The following is a 13,433-nucleotide window of genomic DNA, read 5'->3' as shown; positions in this document are numbered from 1 at the left end:
AGAAAGAGAATGCTGTTACTGGAGTTATTAACAGGCTCCTGTGTTTCCCTCCTCTCAGCTGAGCTATTCAGAGCATAGCGTCCTCATCTGCCACAAACACATGCCGACAGACAGACGCAGCAGACGGACACACCGTGCAGCCCTTCTACGCACTGTGCAGTAATATGTTTTTTGCCCATTTACAACAAATTAAGTTTCCCTCAAAGTGAATTTCAAGCTTGGCTGCCTTTGGAGGGCGAGCAACTCTCTTTTCATTAATTTTCATTCTTTTCCCCCAAACAAATGATCTACTGTACAGCCCGCTCTGCGTTACTCTCCTCTCCATTCCTATCTGTTGTTTTCTCCCCTCGTTGCCTTCTTTTTCCTGCTTGCCAGGCAATGGAAAGCAATTACACTGTCAGAAAGGTGTATTCTGATTTATTAAAAGCCCTGAATGCTATCTGTTTTGTTCCCTCTTTGTGTCCCCCTGAGGAACTGAGTCCTGACACCCAAATGAGACGGAGTGAGTGCTCCCTGCTCACTGCTCCATCCTGGGCGTCATCTAGGAAGCCGTCAGAGTAAATATCCATTGGCAGAAGAGGGCAGATAGGCGGCTGTAACGCAGCTGCAAGGATAGGAGTAGATTTGCCAAGATGTGGGAGACACGAAAAGACAATGAGTCAGAAAGAGAGAGAGAGATGTGTCTGCTGACGGCTGCATTGTCTCAGTCTGAAATGACATTCTTCTTACTCTTAAGTTCATAAACCAGGTCTTCAACCATCCACAGACCTCTGGTTCACAGCCCTGTAGGCCCACAGACATCAGCCATTTCAGAGAACTTTTCCTTAACTTAATTCCTATTCATTGAAAGGTGGGAGAGACGAGGGAAGGTGAGAAACAGAGAAAAGAGAGGGAGGGAAGAGAGACAGAGCACTAAGCCATTAAGGTGTGAATAAGTTCCAATTTCTAAAATAAATATTATCTCTGTCTGAGTAACCCAAAATCTGTGTGCTTTTGTGCCAACATTATAATAAGGATCAACAACGGGTCAGCGCTGCGTGAACATCACACCATCACATTTAGAGAGCTTCACCTGTGCTACTTTAATCTATTTATCTCCCATATTTTGTCGATACACAGTCGGCCTGCACTGTGTAAAACTGTAAAGTTAAACACACCAGGGGCACAGACACCCGATCCACACTCCCTCCCTTTCACAGTAGGCTATGCATTAACAGGCATGTCTTATGCTCTCCCCACCACCTCCTAATCCTCACCACCTCTGCCTCATTACTGCGTTCTTGATCGCCAGAGAGATGGCAGAGATGGGGGATGCGTAATAAAGCATCTAGTATCCTGGGGGAACCATTGGTTGGAGATAAGAGGCCATACAGCACAATAATGTAAGGACATAGATCATAAACCTACTTATCTTTTGCTCCCTCTGGACCAGCCCTCTTAGTCAACGGTCTGGGGCCAAAGGACAGTCACCAACCATTTTCTCAGATTCCCATGCTAGACTACACATACTTCCATGTTGGTAAGAAGAGTGTAACAGAATAAGGGTCACTCGCTAATGAAGAGAAATACAAAGCAGCATGAAAACAAGGATTTTTGCGAAGAAACCTGCCATGATACAATGATGACCTTTTCAATCTTTGAGGAATTTTCTCAGAGTTCTGACGTGGAGGTGCTGTAGGCAGCATATTATTAGACCATGAATAGCTCTAGCTTTATTTATCCAGATACTTATTAGCTGCTGCAAAGGGAAACACAAAACTTCCAAAAAATAGGGAAACAAAATGCAAAGAGGTAATGCAAGGGCCTATAAAGTTAACAACAAACCACAGATAAACAAAAAGAAAAACGACATCACAAGTTGAGGAAGTAAGAGAGATAGAGTGAAAATTTAAATTCCACCAGATGATTTAGCTGTATTCCTTAAGTTGCCTTTTCTTTTCTTTTTTCCTTTAAAAAATAGTTCCCCCTCTGTTTGATGTTTAGGCCACAGCTGATGCATTCATTAACAGGCTGCCACTAAAGAAAAAACAACTCTGTTATCTTGAGCTGTTTACCTCTCTGCTAAAGGGAAGAGCAGCTTACTTGAGTGGTTTCAGCTGGTTTGACTGGTGAAGTGTTTGTGTCTGACTTGAATATATGGTAATAAAGCTACAAAACTATATATGTTTGAGGGGATATGTAGCTAACATTTCTAATCGTCTGCTAAGCCCCATTTGTCTCTATTAGCCTATATTTCATATGTAATCATGACAAATCGTCCCATTTTGTTCAAGTTATCACGTCACAATTATTTTTTTCTTAAAGTGCAGCTAAGGAAATATTAGACAAACAGGACCCATAATAAAATTCTCATGACCATTCACAACCTATTTTTTTTTTTTATATCTAGTTTGTTGGTTATGTTCATATTCATATTTAAAGGGGTGATAGAATGCAAAACCGAGTTTTCCTTGTCATAGTTGAATTACGACAGTTCGGTGGGTAAAACAGACATACATAGAACCTCAAAGTCCCATTGACACCTGTTTCCTATGCAAATCTCACAATTTGAAACTGCAGCTGAAAACGGGCGAATCTCAACAAAGCTCATAGTTGACGTCAACTCGGTGGCTGTACCTTATTTGGCTCTAGTCTGTACCTTTGTCACGCCCCAACATTTACATACAAACCACTGATCTGAGGCCAGCTGGTCTTCTGAATGTAGGTTGCGCAGATCTCAGAAATTTGATACATTGTTTGTCTGCTATTTCATTACTAAATTCACTTCTGAGACTTTTTGATGGCTAATTGCAAATTTGGTCAGACTGTGTCGGAGTTCAGGAGCTCCACAGTCTGATGTGACAGCCGGCGAGTGCCTGCCGGGGTCGCTGGCTTGCCGCCCGGCCTGTCCTCCTTCACAGACCCGCTGTGAGCTGGCTGGAGCTCTCTCAGGAGACTCGCGGACAAGAGGCGTTTAAATCCCTGATCGTTTGTTTAAATAACTCAACACACATATCCATTATAAGATGAACTGGAACCTGTGGTTTTTCTAAGTTATAATGCTCCACAAGAGATTGCGGGCGTAACAAGCTCGCTGACCGCGCTCTCACTCACACACACTGGCCATTTAGCAGGAAGAAGGGAGGGAGAGCAGCGAGCTGCAGGCCGTGGAGCTCCGTCAGTAGTCCAGTAACCCAGAAATGGTTACTTTGTGCTGGGTATGGAGCGCCACGGGCTGCCGGCCGTGACGGAGCTCCAGCCAGCTCACAGCGGGGACAGGCAGGCACCGGCCGCTGTCACGTCAGACTGTGGAGCTCCTGAACTCGGACACAGTCTGACCAAATTTGCAATTAGCCATCAATTTTCGTAAAACGGCCCATATTTGAGCTCTACATAGTTGATTTCTCGCATGAAAAAATCTCAGAAGTGAATTTAGTAATGGAATAGCAGACGAACAATGTATACAATTTCTGTGCAGTGTGTGTGACGTGGTGTGCATGGAGCGGCACGGAGGGTAGGGGCTGTGTGTGTGTGTGTGTATGTCTGTGTGCTTCAACCAACCAATCAGTGCGCAGCTCATCTAAATATTTATGAGGATACCATATAAGGCAGAAAACCTCTCGTTTCAATCCAGGCCTATTTCACAGGGTTGCATTAGGGAGCATAGAACAGCAGCCGGGTCATTTTCAGCCCAACCAATGTTACATACTCTATTAGGGGACCTTAAGGAACAGTGTGAAATACCCTATATAATCATTCTATCACCCCTTTAAATACTTGCATCTACAGGCACAGTCAATACGATCTATATGGGTCTCTATTGGTCAATACAATATGTATTAAATGTATTAATGTACACTTGCCCGGCATTATTCAAACATATCCGATTCAAACTCTATTCAAATATACAGGTAGTTTCAGCTAGTTTACATGCATGCACATACATGAAGGGGGAGACGGGGAGAAAATTAAGAAACATATGTGATAGTAAACAAAACGTTAGAGCTATGTTATGTCAAAAGCTACAGAAAATAAATTCTGCGTAGATTACTGTAACAATTAATTTCATTAAACACAACAAAATTCCATGACTCATCCAAAAATGTCAAGGATTTTGCTTATTCCATGACTTTTAGAGGCCTGGAAAAATTTGACCGTGGGAACCCCGTACCAGTATACAGAAGCCAGTCTGGAGTTTCCTTTCACTACTGAAATACAAAGTGGATGTTCACATCCCTCATGTGGTTTCACTTTTTACAGCATCACCTCATGCACATGATAAAGTGCTGATTGGCTATTCAGGTGTTGGCCTTTAATGGAGGCAGACAGTAGTTGGAGGGCTCTCTTCATTACAAACCAATCACACAGCCATTCACAGAATAGCTCCAGTGTCAAGAACTCAGCTCTCACAGTCCGCTTTCACAAAAAGTTGGGATTAATTAGTAACTGTAATTAAAACTGGCACTTTGTCACAAAGCACGCCGTTACATTACTTGATGACAATGTATGATGTGAAAAAACCCTTGCTAAGAAGATATGCATGGTGTCAATCACTCAGTTTCAAACAAAAATGAAAATTCCCTGTGACTGAATTGTGCTGTTCCTAATTTGTTTGACAGCTCAATTATTATCTATTTATATATTTATGTTATTTTAAGTTAAGTCGTGATGCAAAGTCAAAACTTATGAAATAAGAACTGTGATGATGAAGCGCCCATGTCACTCATTCAGTGTACAAAATATATCTTGTTTTTGTCCAGGTGCTGAACGAAAAAATACAGTTATGATTTCTGTCTTTCCAAGGCCTTGCAACACTGTGGAACGCTCCCTTAAATATTACTATCTTTATCTTATTAAATTATAAAAAGTACAAGTTTTAAGCTAAAATTGACTCCTCATACCTAATTTTGTAATATTACCTCTGTACCTGATGAAGAGCACAAGGCTTTATATTGTACTGTTTTTAATGTAATAAAAGGGAGTGTTTTACAGTGTTGCGAGTCTTTGGGAGGCAGAAATCATAATAATCTCTCTTTAAAATTGTTAAAATATGCAATGTGCCTTGCATATTTTGTGTTTCCTATGTTTTCTGCACCTTCATCAGTTTGCCTAGCCCGACTCCTCCACTGTGGCTGCTGACCTTCTCCTCTCTCCATAGCTGGAGTGGCTATTGATTGGATCTTGGCACACAGTGTACAAACATAGAGATAAGGAGAGAGAGGCAGCCAGGCAGATATAGCTGCAGTGCCCACTCCACACAAAAAAAAAAAAAAACTGTTCTTCGAGACTCCACTCCCACTGAGCAGACACCCAGACATGGTACCTGAACACTGATAGCAGACAGGATTAGGTCTAAAATTCAATCACAACAGTCTAAGTAATGTTAAGTCACTGCAGCTGACAGTGACCGCTGCCTCTCTTCAACACAGTACAAGTGATCTATCATAATCTTGCTTTGATTTGTCAGATTTCCAAAGAAAAAAAAAAAAGAACTGAATGGATGTGACATCTCTTCGCTGTGATTCTGAGATCAATAGTACAATAATACTTGAAGTGGGGTTAGAGAAAAGAGTCACAGTATAATAGCGAGCACAGAGGCCTATTAAGTTTCATGCAGGTTAGGTCTTAGACAACCTTAAGGCTGGTCTGTGGACTGTCCACTCTCCCACCCTGAGGTTACACATTCTTTCCATCTGGTCTACAGGCAGCGGCTGTGCTGTGTCAGAGGTGACTAATAGTGTCATAGCCCTGCCCTCCCCCAGCGGGGCCAGCAGAAGGAAAACTCAAACTGCTGCCTACGCAACTCCCCAGCAGACACTGTGTCCTGGTTAGAAAAAAGAAAAAGACACTTTGTCAACAGGCAAGGTGGGCAAATGAGGTGCTTTTGATTCTCTGTGGCTGGGGGGACACTTGAGGAGCGTACAGAAATGAGGAAATAGTCTGAAATAAGGAAGCAAGTGGGCATCTTTTCAAAGAGGCATGAAAGTATTGTAGCAGGTCAAACACATGTTGTCTCTTTCTCTGTATCTGTGTGACATGGACGCCTCAGGGGGAGGAGAGAGAGAGGGGTTTACTCAGATGCTGTCGGGATGGTCTACAAAAGGAAATGTTCAGACAGACAGGGACCAGAGGAACAGAAGAAGGGCCATGAACCCTGCAGAGAAAAAACAGGAAGAATCCAAACCCCTCTCCTCTGGGGAATAAGAGAAATTCTTGTGGTATTTGTCTTTGTGTGTGTGTGTGTGTGTGTGTGTGTGTGTGTGTGTGTGTGTTGTCTACGTACAAGTGTGTATGTCTATAATGTTTTTTCTGTTTCGCATGGGTAATCACCACCAGTTAATAACCAAATTATCAATTTACAGATACAAACAAACATGTATTATCTGCATACACACAAATACACACATGACAACGTGTCAATCATCTGACAATCTTTTGTCATGATTGCCAAAGTTAATATTATAAAACGTATTTTGGTAATTTTGGTTTTAAAGCAATAGTTTGACATTTTAGAAAATGAATATTCTCTTGTCGAGAGTTAGATGAGAAATCTGGTAGCACTCTCACATTTGTCTGTTAAATATACAAGGCTAGCAGCTGGTTATCTTAGCTTAGCACAAAGACTAGAGACAGATGGAAACAACTAGCCTGGCCCCATACAATAATAAGAAAGTTCACCTACCAGCAACCACAGTATAAAGCTAAACAATCATCGCATTATATCTTGTTTGTTTAATCTGTACAAAACTGTGTAAAGTGTAAAATGCCATTTAACAGGGGTTATGTTCCAAACTATATCTTACTGCTGGGAGCAGAAACTTTATAACTAATAACTTTTCCTTTAAGAAGTGATTGTTCTTGCCTGAGGACCTCAGGCAGTGCAGGTTTGATAAGGGCACAGTATATCAGAGATATAGTGTGGGTCAAGGCCATAAAGGCAATTAGAGAAGCTTAAAATCTGTAATAAGCTGGTAGGTAAAGACATTACAAGTTTTTTTTCTTCTTTCTTGGTTCTTGTTAGTAGTCTAGCTGCTTCATTCTGTACAGTTTGGAGTCTGAATTATTTTCTGATTTATGCCATTTAGGAGACCAACACTTTAACCTAAATGTAAGTAAATGAAAGCATGTATGAAGGACTTGGTGTCTCTAAAGCTCAGAAATGGACAGATTGTGTCAGTATTCTTTAGATGCCAAAAACAAGATTGGACAACCTTGCCAATATGCATTTCAAAGTGAATATTGGAATCAAACCACACCCAGGTTTTTGACAGAAAGCTAGAGGGGTTTTCAGGCTTTGCTAGATGAACAGCTGGGTATCAGAAATATATTATATATTATATATATATATATATATATATATATATAGATAGATAGATAGATATTCCATATAATCTTCCAATAACCAATTATCATTCATGTTCCTTTTTCTCTTTCTGTGTTGGTAATCTTTGATGCCATCATGTTAGATGATCAGCAGTGAAAAACTCGAGTCAACGAAAATAGCGAGTCGCCACCCACACTGTACATGTGGAATGAAAGTTAGTTTCTAGAACAACTGAAGTCCACTCTTATTGTAAAGTCCCAATGGAAAGGGGTAGAAATCAGTTAGAGTGAAGGATTTGAGAATTGAGAGGCTGATCTGAAAATTATAATCAGATCCTCTTGGCTTGCCCTTTTCATTCATCCTAGAACTGTTATATCTCTCTCTTGTTTCTGTCCCTTTATCTGCCTCTCTCAATTAAACTGATTTCTTACACGGCAACACAGCTGAAGTGAATTCAATCTGGTAATATAATACAAAATACCTGCCTTATAAATTAGTAAACACTTCCTCGATCATAATGACGAAAAGAGCTGGAGGTAAAAATTAAAACAGAGCCAACCTTTATTTACAATATCGGAGTCTACCAGTGCAGGCTGGAAAGATGTGATTTTGAACAGAGGAATACATTACAGAAAACAAATTAGTCAGCAAGATAGAAGAATGCCAGTGCAAATGGCTCTGGCTCTTATTTCCATCCTTATGAGATAACTGTACCCATTAGAAGGTTAAAGCTATTGTGTTGTCCCTGCAAAGACTCTGCCTTGGAAACGGCAGCGATCCGTCTTTAAACTTTGATGCAGTCAAAAAGCTCCCTTCATCCCTTCTCATCCCTTCCCCTCTGACCTGTGTGTGTGTGTGTGTGTGTGTGTGTGTGTGTGTGTGTGTGTGTATGTGTGTGTGTGTTACATATGTGCATGAGATGAGGAGAAGGTAACAGCAAGAGAGGGAGCAGAGAGAGAAAGAGATATGAGAGGGTGGGGCTGGGCTGTCTGCCACCCAGGCCCAGAGAACATAAAGAGAAAAATATGGCCATAAAACCTCTCTATGACTATGAATACTAATACTGTCTCTGTGAGCCAAACCAACCGAGTCTGTCCTCTCTCTGTTCCCCTGTCTCGCTTACAGAAATGATGTGGCTTAAAAAATAAAGCAAAAATAGTGTGCTGCACAGGCAGAATTGTAAAGCTTTGTATTTACATTATGTTTTATACATAACACAGTAGTAGTACAGATGGATAGGGAACATTAGTTAGGAGCAATGGCGAGCCATTTTATATTTTATTATGCTGTGATGTTTTCAATGCGGATTTTTATGAATTTGGCTGTTAAGTGACAACAAATTATATAGCTGTAAAAATTAACAGAAATGGAAAACAGACTGGTAGCACTGACAGAATGAATGAACATCCCCCTTCCTAAAACCTCAGGGTACCATACACCAAACTGTGTATTTTTGTGGTTGAAATTCTCACCACAGCTAAAGTTATAATCCTCATCATGTGTTGGTATGGCGAGGTGCTTCACTGTTTGTATTTAGATGAGTATTTGGAATAAGTAGAGTGAATCTATATATACACACAGGTACAGTATGCACAAGTATTTAATAAACAATTCAGTGCAATAATGGGCAATAGTAATATTAATCAAGACAAATTCACAATTATTTGCATTATGTAAAAACCCATCTTATATATTTAAAAGAAACATATCATGTTCATTTTCAGGTTCATTCTTGTATTTTGGGTTTCTTCTAGAACATGTTTACATGCTTTAATGTTCAAAAAACATGTTATTTTTCTCAAACTGTATGTCTGAATATACTGTACCTCACCCCTCTGTCTGAAACGCTCCATTTTAGTGACTCTCTCTTTAAGCCCTTCTCCTGAAAAGCCCAGTCTTCTCTGATTGGCTTGTGAGATAAAAATGGCACACCTTTTGCAAAGGTAGTTCTCAAGCCGTGGGTGGAGATACTCAGATGTAGGGCATATTTTAATTAGCCTGCATGTGATGTAGGAAGAGGGGCTGTATCTGGGGTGGCTTGTTGGATGAATCCCATGTTATCTGATCTAATCATACCACAAAAACTAACTGTGTTGTCTTATTTCAAAGTTTGTGCGTTGATAGGCAGATACCCAAATGTATTGTTTACATTCAGTAACTACCCCTTTTTGTACTAGTTTTTGCCCAAGCAGGATTCAAATGACCAACATAAGCACAAGGGGTACACAGGTCACGACGCGTGAATGTACTTCAGCACTACTGTTTGTAATTTTATCTATTTGATAAAGGCCTCCCTGTTACTGCTAATGCACACTGAACATTCCCCACAGCTGCTGCTTTAGTTTAGTTTATTAGCACATTGTTAAAAATGATAAGGCTTGATACAAAGTGAAAACATTGTGCAGGGGAGGTTAGAAGCCAAGAAAAGGATGCTTCACAATTAAATCTAAAAATTAAGGATCACATTGAATTTTCTCTGAAGCTGGTTTTGAAATATAACCAACATTAGAATATGAAATACCTAATGTCCTGGTGTTTTGTCATAATCTTTCATTGTTACTGCAGGTCGCCAGATCTTTTATATATGGAGGTATTTCTCTTTTTATTTTTTACCATATCCTCAACCTTTCAGTTCCATGGTTTCTAAATGTACTGTATTTTATGGTCAGGTGCTCCATACAGACACTGTACTTTCATGGTGCTCCCCTCGCAGCAAGCTTTTTTACTGACAAATGTTGCAGGACAGAAGAAAAAGTCGTAATCTCTCAAGCATTTCTAATGAGTCTCCTACAATTATTTGATAAGAGCAGACAAGACTGGAGGCAACGTGTATGATACACTAGCTCCTACTACTGAGGTGAGCGCTCTGCTGATTACATACAGAGCCATTTACACACTCACACACTCTCACACACACACACACACACACACACACACACACACACACACACCCACACACACACACACACACACACACCCAGAGGCTTACACAGTCCGTCATCTCAGAGTGCAACAATCCTAATAATAACATGAGAGGCTGAAGTTATGACTGGCAGGCACACCTATACCAATCTGGGTCTCCTTATTCTGAACACACACTCACACACGCGAGTGCGCGCACACGCACGCACGCACACACACACACACACACACACACACACACACACACACACACACACACACACACACACACACACACACACACACACACTACAACTTACAACACTTCCACCCCTTATCTTCACCACCATTCAACTTCTCTGCTCCAGCCATAACCACTAACATCCCACACACACTTTCTTCTCCACCTGCCCACAGCACTTCCCACCTCCCTACTCACCACACTGAGACCCAGTTGCTCCCTCTGCAGGTAGGGCAGGTTCCTGCGCTCCAGGCTTGCCAGGTAGTGCTGCAGTCTGGAGTAGGTGTAGGGATAGCAGTAGGCAAACTGGTATACATCGTCCTCTTGGTCGAAACAGAAGGCAAAGGACATGACATAGTTGCGCCGGTGGTCAGGACAACGGTAGTAGTACACGTTTTTGGCAGGAAGCCTCTGCCTGCAATAGCAAAAGACAAACACAATATAGAGAAATTAGGGAGGTCATTTACAGGACAGGTCTTTTCATTTAAAGGAAAACGCCGACTTATTGGGAATTTAGCTTATTCACCGTAACCCCCAGAGTAAGACAAGTCGATACATACCCTTCTCATCTCCGTGCGTGCTGTAAAGCTGTCTGACGGCTCCAGCGGCATCAGCCCATAACAGAACAGGCAGGTGAATGGTTCAGTATCCTACTGCTCGCAATAAGTGACTAAATAAGGCCAACATGTTTTTATTTTTTGATTTTAGATCACAGCGTGTACAAAAAACGTAACATGAGCATGCAAGCCATTTTCTAACTGTAAACAAACCAGCAACTATTCTCATATCTATTAAATATAAAAATATAGGGGCGATATGCGTGCGCTGCGCGCCTGAGAATATAGTTCCTGGTTTGTTTACGGATAGAAGATGGCTGTGTCTCATGTTACGTTGTTTTTTGTACACGCCGACTCTACAAATCACAACATGTAAATAGGAACATGTTGGCGTTATTTTGTCACTTTTGTCACAATTCGGAGCAGTAGGCTAGTTGGAACCAGTTACCTGCAGGATCTAAGCTGGGCTAAGCTAACGCTGGAGCCGTCAGACAGCGTTACAGGACGCACGGAGATGAGAAGGGTATGGATCGACTTGTCTTACTCTGGGGGTTACTGTGAATAAGCTAAATTCCCAATAAGTCGGCATGTTCCTTTAAAGACATGAGGTCTCGAAGGGTTACGACTGCATCAGGTGAAGATATGAGGAACAATGAGAGCACAGCACATTTGCAAGAGAAGGAAAAAAGAGCAGAAAGTGTAAAGATAGATAGAAACTGACTCATGAGTTAATGATAAAGAGTTGAGAAATCATAACGCAGAAGTTGCATCATCTTGTCAGCTGGTTGTCTTCCAGAGATGTTGAGTTCAGCTGGCAACGGAGTAAAAGAACTGAAGGAAGTAAGGAGAAGTCACCTGATAATCAAGGTGCTGGGGAAGTCTGACAGGTTCTCAATTTATGAGGGGTGACAAACCAACACATAGATTTGATTTTGTTTTTGTTTAGTTGATATGCTCACACAACAATTCTCTAATAAATTATCAAAAAGTTACTTTTTTAAAGTAGGTGTGATCTAAAACAAACAATTTCTGATCATTAATCACCACTTGGTGATTCATTATTTGTCACGTAAAGACCGCCGTTTATTGTTTAAAGGTCCCATGACATGGTGCTCTTTGGATACTTTTATATAGACCTTAGTGGTCCCCTAATACTGTATCTGAAGTCTCTTTCCCGAAATTCAGCCTTGGTGCAGAATTACAGCCACTAGAGCCAGTCCTACAATGAGCTTTCCTTAGTATGTGTCATTTCTGTGTCTGTAGCTATTGAGGAGGAGAGTGGGAGTGGCAAGGTGGAGGGTGGGGGTGTGGCCTTGACCAACTGCCACTTTTCTCGTTTGAAAGCTATGATGTCTCTCTCTCATGGGTTGGCCAAATTCTCTGGGCGGGCAAAGCAGAGAAAGGGGAGGTAACAAAACGGCTCATCTGAGCTTTCATTTTCTCAAAGGCAGAGCAGGATACCCAGGGCTCGGTTTACACCTATCACCATTTCTAGCCACTGGGGGACCATAGACAGGCTGGGGGAACTCATATTAATGTTAAAAAACCTCATAAAGTGAAATTTTCATGCCATGGGACCTTTAATGCAAAGCCAGGAAGAACAAACGTATTGTAAACGTACAGTAACCGATAAAAATGAATGTGAACAATACAAAACAATGAAATTTAATGACAAAGAATGATATATTGTCAACTAACTTCAAAGGTAAATTGACTAAATTATTAGAGTTGTTTAGCATTTTATTGGAGTTTTGTTTTAGGCAAATACAGTCTAAATACTGAAAGTAATACTGAAAGTAGGCACAACCACTGTAAGTAAGCTACAAATGACTTGTTGTGAATGTTAAAACAGCAGACAAGACCAAAGATCACAAACAAAACAATAATCAACCCTAATACCAATTAGGTATTTTAAGTTTTTCCATTTCATTTTTTTTTTTTTTTTTTTTTTTTTAAATTCCGAATTTGGTAACACAAGATATTTTAATTATGACTCTATTTTTTTATGTGTAATTTAGAATTGCAGTCTGAGCGAAAAGCAGAAAATGCGTTTTCTTTTTTTTGTTCAAGTTGTGTTTTGAGCAATTATATCGCGTGAGGGACGGGTAAGCACCTAATCTGTGTAAGTCTGTGTATGTCATGTTTCCTGTTGTGTGGAGCGCTGCACGCCGTTTGTAATGTGCTGCATGTTTAATCTTGTGTCTTTTATGTCTTCTTCGTTGTGTGCTTTGCTGAATTGTGTGTTGCATGTTGCATGCTGGGCCCAGGGCAAAAAAAAAGCTGACTGATCCATGCACCTCACGGGCAATCGATGGGGTACGGGACAGTACTGCAGCAGTCTACAGAACTTCTCTGCTTACTCAACATGTTTTCTTTTCACACTTTTCACTCATCTATCTTCGTCTTCCTCTCTTTCCTCGTTCAGCCCTTA

At 40.9% G+C, this 13,433-nt stretch overlaps 1 protein-coding gene across 4 annotated transcripts in view; it reads right to left on the bottom strand.

The window, feature by feature from the left end:
- The window catches only part of agbl4 (AGBL carboxypeptidase 4), a 429,765-nt gene that overhangs the window by 121,798 nt on the left and 294,534 nt on the right, over nucleotides 1-13,433 (bottom strand). For all 4 annotated transcript variants that reach the window (XM_039811721.1, XM_039811718.1, XM_039811719.1 and 1 more), the window contains one exon: nucleotides 10,644-10,860. In XM_039811721.1, the coding sequence (XP_039667655.1) occupies nucleotides 10,644-10,860 (217 nt within the window). The remainder of the gene's footprint in view (nucleotides 1-10,643; nucleotides 10,861-13,433) is intronic.

Source organism: Perca fluviatilis, chromosome 9, assembly GCF_010015445.1.
Source record: "Perca fluviatilis chromosome 9, GENO_Pfluv_1.0, whole genome shotgun sequence".
NCBI classification, from domain to species: domain Eukaryota; kingdom Metazoa; phylum Chordata; class Actinopteri; order Perciformes; family Percidae; genus Perca; species Perca fluviatilis.
The sequence above is the reverse complement of the archived record's forward strand: the minus strand, read 5'-3'. Positions and strand labels throughout refer to the sequence as shown.